Source organism: Taudactylus pleione, unplaced genomic scaffold (assembly GCF_031769625.1).
Source record: "Taudactylus pleione unplaced genomic scaffold, aTauple2 ptg000156l, whole genome shotgun sequence".
Classification (NCBI taxonomy): domain Eukaryota; kingdom Metazoa; phylum Chordata; class Amphibia; order Anura; family Myobatrachidae; genus Taudactylus; species Taudactylus pleione.
In genome coordinates, this window is record NW_028284558.1 from 9,277,501 (window position 1) to 9,296,694 (window position 19,194).

Consider the following 19,194-nt stretch of genomic DNA (forward strand, 5'->3'; position numbering starts at 1 on the left):
CATGCACAATTAACTGGAACAGCTTGGGTTTGCAGTTATCATTTTGGAAAAAAAAATACAAAATCAAATGTTTTCAAACTAGAGGAAATAATATTAATCAGGCTTTATTTTAAGAAAAAAAATGCTCTATTTAAATAAATAATATAATTTATTTTCTATGGTCTGCCACTGCTATCACCATACTGTACCGCTGGGATCTTTCTTAAAAGGGCTTCCAAACGCTTTAAATAAGGAGAAGACCTTACAAAGTGAAAACACGCATTTTTTTGCCAGATTTAGGACTTATTTTCCTTTAATAAATATACCCCTTAACCTGACATGAAGACATAAGAATTTAACAAGAACTTATTGCCAATTTAGCTTTTATGTTATCAAATTAAAAAGAAAATTCTATACTATACTTAATATAACACCACCCTCACTTACCACCTGATATATTCTCAGCAAAAATGTGCATTCAAATTTAGTAATTACACTATGTTACCCTCTTTCTAGTTATAGGCTATGGGAACACAACATTTCAAGTGCAGTTATAAAGAGAGTTTAAAAGTATATTTACTCTTCACCACAAAAAAATAAAACAACCCACAGCTTTAAGTAAAAGAAAATTGGTCAAAATGCTATTATAAAAGAGAACAGCATGTCTCTTGAAACTGACTGCGGTAAGATTGTGAGCCAATCAATTACAATCAAGCAAACCAATTACTCAGACTTATGAAGTTTTAAGTTTCTCTGCCCAACCCCTCCTTTGCTTTCCCAGACCTGGGAAACGTAATGTAAAGGCAGCTGTGTGCAACAGAGATTTATCTGATATTATCTACATATATTATATTATGATAGTTATGGTTGAAGATTTACATAAGTGCAAATCTTTTTCTTCTATTAATACTGAGTCAATTAACTTGATAACTCTACTGTTCAATAAAGCGCTATATAAATACAATTATTATTATTATTTTTATTATTATATATTATTATGATAGTTATGTATGTTAGAATTATTTACATACTGTAAGTGCAAAATACACATAGTTTTCTATATATTTATACTGAGTTTATTAACTTGTTAACTTTATCTTTCCTAAAGTAAGCACTATATAATTAAAATTATTATTATTATACAGTATTAATTATTATTATTATTTACAGAGGGTGCAGATAAAATGTTTGATGATGTATTTCCAACATCCTATGATATAGATTGACCGCACATAGGGAGAGATGTATCAAACCTTGGAAAGAAAAACATGGAGAAGTTCCCCACAGCAACCAATTAGCTTATAGCCATTGTTTATTTAACACAGTCTATAAAATTTCAGTTAGAAGCTGATTGGTTGCTATGGGCAACTTCTCCACTTTATCTCTCTCCAAGGTTTGATACATCTCCCCCATAAAGAGAAATACATTTTACACAATGTAAAGCTGAGTTACACAAAAGCTGTGATGGCCTCTTACTGAAATCTCAAAAACTATACATGTCATTTTTAATTTTACTTTTTAAATTACATATATCATGTTATCTTAATGCTAATTCTTTCCACATTGGTGATAAGTAATATTTTAAAATCTCTATATGTATTTAAAATACAAAAGTTCGCCTTTATAGTGGGAAAAATTAGAAGGGATTTCTGAGGTGAAGAAGAAATCCTTATAGAAAGAGCGAAGATACAGTATATGTGGCCTACTTTTCAAAGATTCAGTAAAACAGGCACTTTTATGGAAGCAGATAGAGCAGAACTGATTTCAAGAGACATCTCGAAGAGCAATTTAATGTAAAACAATGCACTGATATTTAAGCATTGAGCAGCCTGTGTAACTCTTTCATTACTGCTGCCACTGAAGAAGTCTATTCAGATACAATATGCTATAAAAATAACCTTAATAAATGACAGTAAAAAAATAAATAAAATGACTCATTAAACTGCTTTAGAAATAATAATAAAATAAACACACAACTTTACACACAAAATGTTATAAACACTTTTCTTGCTTAACCATTTACTTTATATTTATACTCCTCCTGTTATTTTACATTTTTTAGGGAAAATTTCCATCCAAAATATTTTTGTAGAGTTGTGTCAATTTTCACTGTTGCTTCAGTCGTTCCAAATAACCTATCTTGGTGCGCCAGATCCCATGCAACTCAGCCACGCAGAGCGTCTTCCATTGACATAACAAAACTACATTGCTAGTGTTCATTGATCAATGGGGTGTGCGACATCTGTACATCTGCGTGCGACTGAGTTTTTAATATCTGTAAAAAGGGCTCTGATGTGAGCACCCGTGGCTTGCCCTCACGGCAAGTTCCATTGTGCTTCATCTGCGACTCTGTTTGTGTGTAAAAACAATTCCTGTTCAGTTAAACTCAGAGCCTAGAGTCTCTAGTACACTGTGGGTGGTGTTTCACTGCGTCTGCGATGTGAAGACACAAAATTTAAAGACAAATATGGCAACCTAATCCTCAGTCACTCTGGGCAACTCGCGCCATATGGCATAAAGACGCCCAGTAAGTAAGGACACATCTGTATTTAAATAACATTTTCTATTGAAAATATTAAAATATAAATGTTTTTAGAGGAGAGAGATAAAATGCAAACTGTATAATACATTTTGATTCAATTGCTACTGTATAAAATTGCAATACAAATATTAAATGATTCAAATGCCCATAAAAACTCATAAGAATAAGCAGGATCTTAGAAATCAGTGCTACTCTACCTGCTTCCATAAAAAGCCCATTTCATTAAAGGAAAAGTATGTGTTTTAAATACATTTGGAGATCTTACAAAATTGCATGACTCCAATGTGTAAAGTTATAACAAGATAACGTGTGATACATTTCCATGAAGAAAGTAGAATGAAAATTAAACTTAAAATATCAGGTGGTTTTAACCATGGGCAAACTTAGCACTTCCTTGGAGACCTCAGAACAGTAGCTTTTGGATAAGACTTTACTGACGGATGACTTCAACTAGGCCCAACAGCAGGAAACATATACTGACTAATCTAATCCTCATTTTGCCTATCAACTACCTGTATATGTGCAGACCGATAATACACCCAGGGCATTTCATTTAAAGCAGACTTCTTTTTATTATAAGTAACCTTAAAAATCTCTCTTTCTCTGGGCATTAACTAAGTATCTATATACACCTGCATGACTGCAGTATACATCATGTACTATGGCAATACAGAAGTGTGTGAATAGGTGTCAAGTTTATACCGTATATATGCCCAAGGTGATTGCTGTGCACCACAGGGCTGATGAAGAGTTGAACACTACGAGATGTAATTGCTACTAAAAGCGTATGTACGTGTATATGGATCCAGAGCGTGTGCATTGTGAAATCATCTAGGATACAGCCATAAAACTGACTTCAACGCTGCACCAGCCCTTATATGTCTTATATAAATGTACTTACTTAAATGGTTGACTTAATAACCAAATGCCACTTAATATTTCAGGAAATTTTCATTTTAAGTTTGCGTGAATTGTTTTACTCAACATTACAAAAAATAATTTGAAATTAGGTAAAATTAATTGAACCAATAAATACCTTGAATCAGTGGAGTAACTCCTGGAGGCAATGGGATAGGATCTTGCCTTCAGGTGCAGATACTGAAGTTCCGACACTGGTTGCACTCTATCAATTCCCTAGTCCAAAGGAATTTTATGGTAGAGGGTCTACAGACAACTCTACTTTTAGTTTGAAAAAAAGCCTGCCAGTACAAGAAAGAGGCTCTCCTGTTTGGAATGTTGGATTTGGGGGACCCCACTGACTTGGGAATTGCAAAAGTGCAGGTACTGTAATTAAGATTTTCTGGATTAATTTATTGAATTCCATCCAAAAATTAATTATTAGTTTTGTGTGAAATTCTCTTTAATTACCTGCCTGCATTGTATCCCTGAATTCAATTCAGAAATCATTGGAATTGTTTTCTAAAAAGGACTGCTTGAAGGCCTCAAAAATGCTTGTTACACCCTAGCAATCCTATTAACTAAATGCTTTTATTTTAAAAAGTTCACATTTGTTATGAGAACTTTTTTTTTTATGTAAATTATAGACATCACTTTTTCTTTTCCTAATCAATGACAGAAATTTTCGCACACTTCAACACTGTACATTTACTCTCTCTCTCTTCCATTGTAGCTGTTTGTCTATTACACCTATAAATTTTATGGGGATAAATTTTAGGGAATAACAATTTTGAATCATTCTCAAAGTTAATTAAATCATTTTTTACACAAATTTAGCTACAGATGTGACCACATACATCTATCCTCCGTGCGTAACAAGTCGCATTACACAACATGTGAGCACCGTGCAACTCGGTAGCATAGAGCGTCTTTTTGTGTCACTTTTTCCCTTAAAATACACCTTATTTACAAAGCAAATAGGACGCACAAGCAGCTTATGTGGATTAAAATGATATCCGGCATGCCTATATTCTGAGGTTATATCTGCATGCGAAATGCTACGTTACACTGTCAGCTGTTGTGACATTGTAACGTAGCATTTTGCATGCAGATACACCCACAGTTGTACACAGAATATAGGCATGTTGCATATCATTTTAATCAGCATAAGCTGCTTGTGCGATCTAATCGCATCACTTTGCAAATAAGACGCATTTTAAAGGATAAAGACGCTCTGCACTTCTGAGTTGCTCGACGGCATGGCATGACTAGAAGGGCTGTTTAACACACAAGGAGGCTAGATGTATGTGGACATATCTGTATACTGTACATGTAAAACAAAGGGCAAGAATATAATAATTTAAAATGTGGCATTTAACAATTTCTGTATTTACCTGGTTACAAATATTAAAATATGCTAAGGTCTAGCAACCTTTAATTTCTGAAATGGGTTATTAACTTTCATACAACCCCTCTTTAATCTAAACAGCCCTTCCTGTGTAGAAAATAAAGCGGGTTCCACCCAGAATTCCTCTCTTACCGTAAAGCCAAGAACATATTGCTTTATTCTCGCTGCATCATATACTTTACAACCCATTCAGTCCTCTTTAATAGAGTTCTGTGGAGCTCTACTGACGAAGACTGTTCAGATTAAAGGCCACCATACATCTATGACAGATTGGGGAAATTACCCTTTCTGCCGACAGTGGGGTCGGGGAATCAGAAATATTGAATATGTTGAAAAATCTTGATTCTCTAATCCCAACTCGAAAATGGTCAGAATTGTAAAATTGTGGATTGTGAACATGCAGAATTCTTACCAATTCCCTGCCGGATCTCCAATCATCGATGGCCACCGATCAACATTTCCGATTGGTGGATCGGGTCGGGGAATTGGGGAATTGCATCTCAGATGTATGGGCCCATTCATTTTTCCAGTAAAATGAGCTGAAAAATGATCAGCATCTTGACTTATGGTAAGAAGGGTTTCAGAGAAGATTATATGAGTTATTCAGTAGTATTCAAGGTAACACTTTTGGGGGGAGATGTTTCTAGCCTTCTAAAGTGGATAAATGGAGATGCTGGCCAAAGCAACCAATCAACTTAGAATGTACTAGATACATGAAAGCTACAATCTGATTGGTTGCTTTGAACAACTTCTCTTAAAGAGAAACAGTTGAAGTGTGATTGGGGTTTGCCTGTAATTATCCAGTTTTTTTTTATAAAAGTAGAACTTCTTTCAATAAAGTGAATAGGACTGTAAGATCAGTCACAGCCATATGCATAAAGTACTACAGAAAATCTTCATAGTAAGCATAGGATAACCTGCGGCTCACCAGAAAACAAAGTGGTTTATATAAATGATTTAGCATCACATACTGTAAATTAGTGGACAGCAATGACAAAGACAGGGCTACACTGCTTATTTCTAGTGGGTCAAAATTAGGATCTGGAAAGAGATCACTTCAATGTAATTGATTTCAGCGCACTGGGCTACACAGGAGATCTCTGGTCGCTGTATGGCGACTGTTCCTCTTTTCTTGTCACTCACGGGGAGTGTATCACACCTTATAAAGAAGACAAGTTGAGAAGCTGTATAGTAACCAATCATATTCTAGCTATTATGTTACTAGATAAATAATAGCTACAAGCTGAATGGTTGCTGTGGTCAACTTCTCCCCTTTATATGGGCTGTTACATCTCTCTCATCCTCTCTCTCTGTGTTTTACTTACACAAACCGGGCCTCATCTACAAAGAGCGTGCAATGCGCACTGCAGGATTCTATGGTTTTGCATTGGTTCACGTGGATGGTCCAACCGGCGTTTGTTAATTTGAGACATCTTTGCAAACTAGATGCTTTGAAGTGCAGACAGGCGGAAAAATCTTTAGAGCTGCAAAAAGGTAAACCATTTCAGTCTTATATGTATGTCTTAAATAAATCACAAGAGGGGACACCGTGACCGTTTTTATTATCAGTGGCAAATTTGTCTTTACGAAGTTTTACACTGCATGGAGTACAATAAGAAATGTGCTTCTTCACAAACTGCGGCACATATTAGCTAACTTGCTGGCTGTCTCCTTCGGGAGGGGCAGCCAGATGGCAGGTGTTGGCGGCATGGTGTTGCCACTGTATCATCATCATTGTCCCATCCCATGCTATACAAATCTAAAATTGACAGTATTGTAAAACGGAGTGCGGGGCGACGATTATGCAATTCAGTGTGAATCGCGTCATCAAGCTGCCAGGACTACCCACTTAATTTGGGAAATGGGTGGTAGTGAAGGGCTTGCGGGAGACTTTCCTACTCTTCCAGGAGTCTGGGAGAGCCATCAGAGATTCAGGAGTCTTCTGGACGTTCTGCGAGAGTAGGTAAGTATGTTGCAGCATGGAGGCTAAAACTGATCCCCTAAAGTACAGAATGAGATGCTAAAACCTCAGCTGGTGAAAAACCCATCCGCACAGGGAGGACCATCACATTAGTCTTTCTCCACAAAAGGAAATTCTGTTTATGTACTGATTCAGAAAAATGAGACACAGCAGTGTGCTAAGTGCATGCTTTGCTATGAACACACAACCTCTTTCCAACTCCTCCATCAGCCAGTGCAAATTTCTGCACCATCTTTCCCCAGAATGCTATGTGCCTTGTTGCATAGAAATCTAGATGCACATGGGGAAATCAAAATTCATGGCAGATTTAAAGCTAATTTTGTATTGCGCAGCAGTTATTTTGCACTCTGTAAATGACCTCCAGTGTGTTCTCTTAAGCAACATACTGTATGAGATTTCATTCTGTGATAGTAATCTATTATCATAATACGTGCTTAAAGATTGAATACAGAAAAAATACAAGCTTTACAACTGTGCCTTCTAATGAATGGATAATCGATCACTTATGACCAATTTAGTGATGCAACTGAGTACAAGTGTGCAATTTTAGTTTTGTACCAGGATCACCCTAGCACAACTGCAGCAAAACCTGAGCACACATGCGTCTTGCTCCATTCACTGTGCTGTGAACGCTGATCTAAGTAACGGATCATTGATCGCTGGGTAAAATGGAACGTCAGTGCGCACAATGGTTTTTGAAAGCACATAACAAATCATGATGGTTAAAAGTGATGGATGTTGCCTTCATAATTATTACTGCGGTTTTCAAAACCCTTTACAGTTTTTTTTTCTGTGGTTTCCATTACAAGATTAAAGTTTTCTTTGGGGATGTAGTATAGAATGATGTTTTTGGCATTTCCATACCTTACACGCTATTACTAGTGATGTTGATGCAAGGATATGTTTTGCAGGCTGACCTTGCCAAATAAAGATTGGGTATCGTGCTGAAATAATCTGCTTCTTCATGCAATGTAAAAAAAAACAATTACAAACATTTGGGAGCTGGGTGCATAACTGCCTTAAAGTACACACAGTGGAGGCAGACATTTGTGGGATGGCCCAAAATCCATGAGAATTTAGCCAACAAATTCACTAGAACTTAAATGACTGACTCCACTGTAGGTGATAGGTGCAGTTTAAAGCTGGTTTCACTTTCCAAGAGAAAATAATAGGTTATGATACTTACGCCATAACAATTACACTGAAATCAAGGCAATTCCATGGATCTCGCAGAAAGGTAAATTTTTCTAGACAGAACCCTCTTGCAAGAATTTTTATCATAGATTCAAATGTATAAATTCCAGTGAATGTGTATCTGTAAAAAAAAAAAAAAAAGATCACATACGGCATTAATTGCACTATAAACTAGTCAAATAAAATTGTCCAATGAGCCATAAGTGCCATCTATAAGTTTCTGAAACGAAAAACCTGTGCAACAAAGTATCTGGAGCAAAGAGCCAGCATTAATTATGGCAGCTTTTTGAGTGATTTTTTAACAGTGGATGCATTTGTGCTCTGACATCTGGAGAGCTAAAAGTTTTTGGATAGTCCAATAATATGTCGCAGTTTGTGGAATTTAAGCACCTTAAACTCACTCAATGTAAATGGGTTCTATGTAAAAAATGGGCAATAACATAATTTCATAAATAGACAATTTGTATTTAGTTTATAAATGGCATTACGATAAAATACAATAACTGCCATGGATAGACATATATAAACTGTAAATAAAAACATCATCACTGATAATTAATATAAAACAAATACTTCGTGTATAGGCATAAAATCAGATCAACCAACATTATATAAAAATAAAAAGCAGGAGGAGTCTGAGGAAGCAGACAGGTGCTATGAAATGCATTGCAGTTTAGAACTTAGTGAGATATTGATATTTATTTTATGTTAAGTTTATGCTTTATTTTTGTATTTTATCTTTTCTCTTTTATTTTTATATAATGTTGATTGATCTGATATTTTATGCCTATATGCTAATCATTGATGCTGGGGCAATTTTTAACAAAGTATTGTTATTATATTAATTATCTGTCTGTGATAGTCATGACATTTTAATGTACATTTTTAATTGTTCTATCTTAATGCCATTTATAAATCAACTAAAAAATTATGAAATTTCTTGGGTTATTGCTATATTTTTAAAATAGAATCCATTTACATTGAGTGAGTTAAAGGTGCTTAATTTCCAAGAACTATTACCAATTATTGAACTATCCCAAAACCTTTAGCTCTCCTGATATGGAATAGTAAGGGATAGTCACAGTTTCTATATCAAAGATGTGGTTTTGAACATTTTTATCCCTTATTTTAACCATTACCGTTACCAGTGACGTAGAACCCTGCTCTTTCCAATTACTTTCCTCTTGAGGAAAGCCCCCTCTTTCTTAGGCTGCAGGTACAAGACGCGACCCATATTCATTATTCCACTATTAATGCACTTAGCCTACCTTGCCAGCCCATGCTCAATTTATTCTGCCTCTCCAGATGTAAAGAGATGCAAATCAATGATATGACAAACTGTACATATGGACATATGTGTAAGCATGCACAATATGAAATTGCTTATCTTATGCCAAATTAAAGTCCAATATGACCATCCACCGCTACATGAACCCCATGATGTAGATTGATCAGATAACCTTAACTGTATGTTATCTGAATGTGATACTGTATAAGCACTGCAAAGCATTTTCAAATGCACTGTATTATTTGCTTACTAAATTATAGCCTTGCATTGCTAAATGCTGATTTGTAATCTACAAACATTTAGCAGTGGTGCTGTATGTTATTGCCATGCCTATAAACATCTACCAAATGACTTAATTGGTAGACAAAAAACATCATGGAAGTTAGGGTAAACAGCTGTTCAGTCGACATTACTGTACTGGAGATGAATGTACAGGTATATAAAGTCACCTCATGGTGCCCCTTTGGATGACTTTCTTTTTGTTCCGCCAGAACTAAATGGAACAGAAAGCATCTCTAAAGCTTTTAAAAGTGTAAATCATTGTTAATGTTCATTTATTTCCAGACAGGACATTCTGGCAAAATGCAGGGAGTTGGCTTGCTGCAACATAGGGATACATTGTTACTCCTTCCTAAATTCTACTTGAATCACTGTAAGTTCTGTGATCCATTTTTAAATGCTGTAAGAGATACATTTTGCTCTCTACAATGCTAGGAATAGAGGAGACACACATAATCTTTAGGTTTTAGACAAGTGGTGAGTACATTAGCAGCTAATACCATTCCGGTTTATTGTTATCATTTTCCTACCCGCTTCAGTGATTAATCCCAACTCTAAATACAATAAAGTAAGGGTGAGGCTATGTTTCTTTGTGTTATGTTTGCACAAGAATAGTTGTAAAATGACTGTGAATTTACTGTCAGTAAAAGAAAAAAGTTACTTTTTACTCATTAATTAAAAAAACGATCAGTAGAAATTAGATTTGCTAGAACTGTTAACATGGAGATATAGTATCAATCAATCATCTTCTAACTGCCACTCTACAGGCTGTGATTGAAAAAATGGCAGTTAGAAGCTGATTGGTTGGTACTGTATCTCTCTCCACATTATCTCTCTCCAAGCTTTGGTAGATCTCCCCCTTAATATGATGCACCCCTCACGTGAATCAGTATTGTTAAGTTTGGCAAACTCTGAACCCAATTTTACAATTTGCTAAAATGCTTCTTAATTTTTGTGTCCCCTTACCAGCCCAAGTGATTTAAAGCTATCCAAACGTCAAATTAATATGTACATTTTTGGCCTGATTATCCTCCTTAAAAATGACATTATTAATGATGAAATATACAAAGTTATTCACATGAGAAGGCAACTCTTCTAAATTCTAATTTCACAAATCCAGATTTGTAACATCTAAGTAAAGCTATACACTCACTATATTAATTTACAAACAAAAAGTTATTATGCAATGATGAAAGATGCACTAGAAGTTTACATTTTGCTAGTAGTAGATAAAAATGATTATTCTAAAAGAATATATATAAAAGAATGTATATTATTCTAAAAGAATGTATATGGTTTGCAGGCCCTGACTAGGCGCTAATTTTCAGATAATCTCTTTACACAGAAGACAATAAGAATTGAGATGTGTTACAGAAATTGTTAGTTTAATGTATTACTGCCCTGCACACACGCAAAACTGCCATTTGCAATTGGCTTTGAGAAAGCTTTGAAGGACAACAAACTTTATTGAATCACTTCCTTCACTTTTCCTCACAGCCTCTTCTGTTAGATGACAGAAAGCAGCTAAAATTAAATGGCCAAAAGCACTTTAAGTAATATAAATAGAATTCTCCCGGGACTTCACTCTTCCAGTATCACTAAGCAACTGTGTCGTTATAATCCATCCATGTGCACGTATGTTCCTATCAAACACACTCTCCTGTGTATGGCACAAAATAAATGCACATCCCATTCAGGGCCGCTGAACGCATTTTATACCCATTTACTGATGGCTAGTATTTTATTACTGACGCATTACTCTGCTGTTTCAAAATGTGTCCACAACTGAAAGTAGCTTTAGCCTCTGGAGGAAGAGACCTCAGAGATGTGAGTCACCGCTATATGTTTTTAGAGATCTATCTGTAACCTGGCAGGCAATGCTAGAATTATGACCAGAGCTTAAAAGTCATGGTAAAAAAATAACAGGCGCTACACTCAAAAAGTTATTTGCACTGTGAGTCATTATGGGGGCCTTATGATGGTATGTTGGCGGCATATTGGCTACAGTTTATGATATTTGAGACTACATGATGGCATATCCTAAAACAGATATACAGATTACTTATGTTTTATGCATACTAAGCACGCTCAAGTTGACATGTTTATTCTGGTATTATTGTGTTAAGAAGGCATCACATTTTTATTGACCACAATTTTTTTATTGGTGAATGAGAGTGTATGCTCATTTTTGACGTCAGTAAATTTACAGACAAGTCAATCGGCATCCCTGAATTAAATCAAGTGCAATAAAACTGTAGATAAAACACATACTTACTCTACATTCTTCGTCCATTCTGGAGGGTTACTCATGGTCATGAAACAACAGTTGGTCAAAATAGTGCACATAATGAGCATGCTGAATAATGTGGATTGCCGTCAAGGAAAAAGTCAATGTCAAATTAATTAAATTCATAGTATTAACACCAAAACATTAAAAACACGTATTATTATAACCAATGGGATTTATGTAGCAGTACAGTACAAATGTGCAGTAACCCCATAGCAACCAGACACTAGCTTTGACGACCTAGTTACACCATCACAGCATATGTCTGATTGGTTACTGTACATTTGCATTTTCTTATGTTAGTTACAAATGTCTGTAAGAAATTTACCTTTCTTTTAGAGGAGTTAAGTAATCTATCAAGAGCTTGATCCTATCATGCACTTTTATTACACACATTATTAAATATTAGTAAAATCGACTGATTCGTACAAACAATGGATGAAGATACTGGAAAAGAGGGCTGCTTGAAGACCAGTGTGACCAATTGTACAGATAGTGAGTTTAGGTTTATGCAACAAATGCTTTTTAAAGAATTGTTTTTCTACCTGTGTGTACTAGAGGGACAGCTTATTGTGGACATTTATTAATCCTCCATTGTATATTGGTCATACAATTAACCTATAATGTAGAACCAGGGTAGGCAGCCATTTTGTTGACTGAACCAATAGTCATGGTAATGCAGCTATTCTCTAGGTCAGTGGTTCTCAAATTTGGTCCTTATGACATCAAACAGCTCATGTTTTCCAGGTCACCAGGCAGGTGCACAGGTGTTCTCTTTGGTTACTCCTTTACCAAGGCTTAAGATATTATTGCAACCAATTCTGACAGTGTAACACGTAATTTGTGATACTAAGAATCACTGTATAAACAGAGAGCGACTGTGACTCACTGTGAATCATTTTATATACTTATTACTATCCACTGATAAAAGAAACAATTCTTGCCATTCTCACACAGGTCTGTCTTTGTTTCTGGTTTACCTGGCATAACAGTGATATATATTTACTAATACCACTTTCAGACAGAAAAATCCCTAAAACCTGGGTTTTCCCGTATCGTTCAACCCGGGAAGGACCCGGGAGTTTGCTCCTAACCCCCTTTCACACAGCACACAATTCCCGGGAAATTCCTGTGTAGACCCCTTTCACACAGAACCCAGATTATAAAGAGAAAGAAATGTCCATAGCAGTGCACTTCAACAAAAAATGATACATAAAATATAACTTTTAATGGTTTAATGCATAATATCTAGGAATTAAAAAGCAAAATATTAAAAAGGGGGTAGTGTATGTAATGTAAGTGAATGTGTAAATAAAATGCGTGCGCTCCTGATCCACTGGATGTCCAGATGTAAATATCAACAATTATTAGACATATATATTAAAGAGGTGAAGATCGTATCCCCTTAATGATATAATCCACAAGTGAGATGGATGTATGATCTATATCAGATATAGATTATATTCAAATAGTGTGAGGGACAACGTCCCTTTATAACTCTGTAGACATTAATATCTGGTCATTTTTATATATCAAAACAAATATACACTGTTATATATGATACAATCTAGATACAATGTGTGATATATAATATCAGAGGAAGAACTACTCACTTTGTAACAGTGGATACTGTCAAACGTTTGTTTTGATATATAAAAATGACCAGATATTAATGTCTACAGAGTTATAAAGGGACGTTGTCCCTCACAATATTTGAATATAATCTATATCAGATATAGATCATACATCCATCTCACTTGTGGATTATATCATTAAGGGGATACGATCTTCACCTGTTTAATATATATGTCTAATAATTGTTGATATTTACATCTGGACATCCAGTGGATCAGGAGCGCACGCATTTTATTTACACATTCACTTACATTACATACACTACCCCCCTTTTTAATATTTTGCTTTTTAATTCCTAGATATTATGTATTAAACCATTAAAAGTTATATTTTATGTATCATTTTTTGTTGAAGTGCACTGCTATGGACATTTCTTTCTCTTTCTTATCAATTCTTGACATTATACATTGTCCGCGGTAGCACCCCCACTTTTCCAAAGGAGAGAGAGTAAGTTTTGTGGGGTTTTGAGATAATAATATAAGGGCATATTAGGTGTCTGGTGCAACCGATTATTTCATTTGATATTGTAGAGAACCCAGATTATCCCTGCAATATACAGTGTGTCATAATAAATTGACTACTTTTATGGCACACAGAGATGAGGTCATGAAAAGTGCAGCCCGTGCACCGCCATCTCAGCCAATAAGCGCTGCTTACTATGCCCGGAGTAGAAAAACCCGGGTTGGCACCTTTCAGACAGCCGCCAACCCGTGTAAGACCCGGGAAAAACCCTGGTAAATACCTGGGTCGAAGTACCGGGAATCAGGTCCCGTGTTGACCCTTTCAGACAGAAAAAAAACCCGGGTCGACCCGGCAAGAGCCGGAAAATTACCGGGAACTTTTCTCTGTCTGAAAGGGGTATAAGTCTATGTGCACATGACTATTATGAATGATGCACAACTTACACTGCAAATTCTAATGAATGCACTTTGTCTCCAATGCATTGGTACTGTGTAATATGGATTAAATAACATTAGTAGATACTATTCTTAAGTATCCAATTTTCTATACAGTGGGTACAAATACAATATTACAAAACTACATTATAGATAAGTGTATCTTTATTGCCATAATAATATATGTAGTAATGAAAAGGACACAGATACTGTTGTAATAATCCTTTATAATAGGATCCAAATAACCGGCAGCAAAAGGAGGTGTTTTTAATCACTATTTCTCATTATATCTTCACATGTTTTTTCTTTACTAATTTTATATTTCGCCCTACATCTGACTACACAATGTTTTAAATAAATTAATAAAAGTTATATTTTATACACCTTTCTGAGGATAATATATTATTACAATTATACTGAGACCTATTAGTGCACCGGACCATAGAATTTTGTCTTTTTCTTCTCTCTTTTCTTGATATATATGCCATGTGAATATTGGTTTAGCCCACAAAATGGCTGCCCCACAGATGCACTTCACAGTGAAATTTTAGGGCATGCGTTCTTGAAGTAAATTAATAGCCCACACTCTCCTACATATTGATCAATCCACAAAATAGCTATTTCAACTCTGGTTACAACATGTTATACTTTAAAGCTGCACTAGCTGGTAAGATATTTTATTGAAGTACTCTTCATCCTACCCGTAGCCCTGGGTGCTGCTCAGGGCAGTAATTTTTTTCTATGGCTCCTCGATTCTTGTCACAGCCCCAGATGTAAGTCAACAGATTGCGGCTTGTGATTGGTCCTCCCACACATACTCCAGATCCTCCAACATGACCCATTCCATTAGGTACAAAATGCTCTGCTTCTGGACTTCCTTCTTAACTTATGATTGCAGCCATCTGTGCTGAAACACCCTTCACAAGAAATAACTAGCTCAACACAGGTGACTGCAATTATTAATTAGGTGGGAAGTCCAGGAGCAGAGCATTTTGTACCTAATGGAACAGGTCATGTTGGAGGGAAGGATACTCTCCTCGGCTGCCATTGGTTGATCAATGAAAATGATCACCTATTCTGTTCAGTGGAACTGGCAGAGCCTCTGGAGAAAATGGCTGCATGTTGCATGACCTGGGATTCTTGCTACTGGGAGGGACAACTTCACGCAGTTCTAAATACTCTTAATTTTTATTTGTGTATGGGATACTGTTCAAATAGTTTGTAAGCTCATGCACTGATCTCCAACAATGTCATGACGTTATTGGGATATATTTTGTACATTCTGTAAAGCATGACCATCTTCTCAATGTGCTTTATTAATTGTAATTTTATCATTATTTTTAGAAATAATGTGTGCTGGTTGTCTCTCTGTTGTATAGTACTACATAATATATTGCCACTCTATGGGACCTATTTTCCAAATAATATGTGCAAGCTATTCCCCGAAAACAGCCTTTTTTTTGAGGTTATATCTACAAATATTAAGTATCCCCTAAATTTACCATGGTGTACTGCAGCAGATATCTCCTATATCTGCTGCAGTCCCTCCATTTCCGACAGGCCCCAGTTTTCTTGAGGGCTGCAAACGGTCAGATTTACTAAGTTTCGGAATTTAAGCATTCCAGAGTTTGGCCCCAAAAAGAAACGCCATCTCCAGATGGCGCTATCCTATAGTAGCCTACGGGCTGCATTTGGCAATTTTTTTTAAATTTCTTATTGCCGCAAATAGAGGTGATATTGATATTACAATTATCAAGTAATTGATAATATGCCCCTTTATGTAAGAACAATGAAGGAGTCTCGATCAGCTAGACACTTTTAAACCCCTACGCATGTGTCAGTGCGGTTAGCAATTTTTATATTATATTGGCTATGCTGCTGGCTAGTTTTATCCTATACGAGTTGAAAGGGGAGTGTTTATGGGGGGAGGGTGACTTTCTAATTTTGTGCTTGGTGGTGATATAATCCTGCCTCTTTTCGGCAGGTTTGCCTCCCTCACTCCCCCTTTGTGTCTTGTATTTTTTGTCAGGAACGAATGTCAGTTCGGTGGCTATCTTGCTGCATTTAGAGATTCACTCCCCTGCAATACATGAGGTAATCTTATCATACCCTACTGGTGTCAGGGACACTGCTTGGCTGTGTGTACATTACTCTGTATTGGTACGGAGATCGAATACCTCTCACTTGCTTTTGTGAACACAATAGTTGGCTGCCATCTTGCATAAAAAAAGTGGTCACTGAATTGCTGGTTTTTCTTTCTTCTGCCACAGTATTGTTATATTTAATAAAATTTATATGCCACTTGTTATCTTGTGTCTTTTATAGTAGTCAAGTTATAGCTACAAAGTGGTTTATTCATTGATATGCAATTAACATCTGCCGATAGGACATAGGAATAATTCTATAAAAATATGGGAATATTATAACATTTGGCTATTTTTCTCATTTAGGGGCCTATTTATCAGCAAGAGCAGGTCCATCTTACATGCAGAAACAGTAGTTTCCCCATATATATGTCTTATATTTAAATGACAGACTCGTTCATCAATTCCACAACACTGGAGATATCATGGACATCTCCTGAGTTCATTAAAGACTAGGTATATTTACTAAAGTGAGAGTTTTTAGAAGTGGAGATATTGCCCATAGCAACCAATCAGATTCTAATTATTATCTTCTAAAAGGTGCTAGTTAAATGTTAAGAAGAATTTGACTGGTTGCTATGGGCAACATCTCCATTTCTAAAAACGATCACTTTAGTAAATATACCCCTAGGGGTCACATGTAATAGTCAACGATTTGTGGGAGCCAGCACGATTCGTTGAGACAGGTACTAGATTTAAAGCGGCAATTAGATTAAAGGCAAAACTAACCATCCCATACACTAGTATGAGAATGTAGAAATATACAATTCCTCAAACTCAGAAAAATGAAAGTTTTCAAAGCTTGACTGTGGGAACTAAGGGCCTGATTCAGCAAGGAACGTAGTTGCTAATATGCACGCAATCGGCTAATTGTTGCGTACTGCGCATGCATCACAGGCAGGGCGGTAATGTGGACCGCACATAAGTGCAGTCCGCACTACACTATTAGTATAACAAACACACAGCCGCCGGCGACGGCAGCTGTGTGTTTGTTTTAGCAGCCGATGAAAGTCAGTCAGACTCTCATCGGCTGCTGCGTCCACTGCGGGAGCCGGGCTTCTGCTGGGGGGGCGGGCTACTACTAAGGGCACTGCTGGAGGAGGACTACTACTAAGGGCACTGCTAGGCGAGACTACTACTAAGGGCACTGCTGGGGGGGAATACTACTAAGGGCACTGCTGTGGGGGGGACTACTACTAAGGGCACTGCTGGAGGGGACGGACTACTACTAAGTGCACTGCTGGGGGGACGGGCTACTACTAAGGGCACTGCTGGGGTGGGCTACTACTAAGGGCACTGCTGGGGGGGCTACTACTGCTAAGGGCACTGCTGGGGGGGGACTACTACTAAGTGCACTGCTGGGGGACGGGCTACTACTAAGGGCACTGCTGGGGTGGGCTACTACTAAGGGCACTGCTGGGGGGGCTACTACTACTAAGGGCACAGCTGGGGGGGGGACTACTACTAAGTGCACTGCTGGGGGAGACTACTACTAATTGCACTGCTGGGGGGGACTACTACTAAGTGCACTGCTGGGGGGGATGGGCTACTACTAAGGGCACTGCTGCGGGGGCTACTACTACTAAGGGCACTGCTGGGGGGGCTACTACTACTAAGGGCACTGCTGGGGGGGCTACTACTACTAAGGGCACTGCTGGGGGGGGACTATTACTAGGGGCACTGCTGGGGGGCCTACTACTAAGAGCACTGCTGGGTTACTACTGGGGGCGCTGCTGGTGGGACCACTACTGGGGGACACTGCATAGAGGGGGATTACTACTAGGGGCATTGCTGGGGGTACTACTAGGGGCACTGCACACTTGTGGGATCACTAATGGGGGACACTGCATAGAGTGGGATTACTACTAGGGGTACTGCTGTGGGGGGGACTGCTACTGGGGGCACTGCTGTGGGGACTACTACTGGGGGCACTACATGGGGGAGACTACTACTGGGGGGCTACTACTAGGGGCACTGCTGGGGGGGGACTGCTACTGGGGGCTCTGCTGGGAGGACTACTACTACTGGGGGCACTGCTCTGGTGGGACTACTACTGGGGGCATTGCATAGGGAGGGATTACTGCCAGGGACACTGCTGGGGAGACTACTACTAGAGGCACTGCTGGGGGAGGGCTGCTAGTGGGGGGATTACTAATGGGGGGCACTGATTCGGGGTAGACTACTACTAGGAGCACTGCATCGGGGGGACCACTACCGGGGGCACTGCAAAGGGAGGGTTACTACTGGGGGCACTATATAAAAGGCACTGCATAGATGGGGGAATACTGGGGGCACTGTATAGGGGGGACCACTACTGCTGGCACTGTATATGTGCTTGTGTAGCTATCGAGGGCGGGGGGGGCATAAGGCTGAAAAAATGCCTAGGGTGCCAAGAAATCTTGCACCGGCCCTGATCACAGGACTGCAGAGACTATGCAGACCCATCGCAGAGTAATTGACAGGTAGTGCCGTTTGTGGGTGGTGATGGGGGGGGGGGTCGGGGAAACGCAGGCATGCAAGTGTGTTTCAATGCCGTTGCAGGGGCGAGCATAAATTAGCCACCGCGGTGGCCTATACAGCCTGAGGTCTCATAGCGTGTGAAGAAGTTATCAATTTCTGAGTAAGGTCAGAGCTTGTGCAAGAGTGCGGGAGGCTGTGATGGTA

General features: G+C 37.9%; 1 protein-coding gene across 8 annotated transcripts in view; it reads right to left on the reverse strand.

Moving 5' to 3' along the window:
• Nucleotides 1-19,194, reverse strand: part of LOC148521634 (sodium channel protein type 2 subunit alpha-like) — a 147,935-nt gene that overhangs the window by 110,233 nt on the left and 18,508 nt on the right. For all 8 annotated transcript variants that reach the window (XM_088474844.1, XM_088474840.1, XM_088474838.1 and 5 more), the window contains exons 3-4: nucleotides 11,844-11,933; nucleotides 7,994-8,122 (exon numbers count right to left, since the gene is read on the reverse strand). In XM_088474844.1, coding sequence (XP_088330970.1) covers nucleotides 7,994-8,122; nucleotides 11,844-11,933 — 219 coding nt within the window. The remainder of the gene's footprint in view (nucleotides 1-7,993; nucleotides 8,123-11,843; nucleotides 11,934-19,194) is intronic.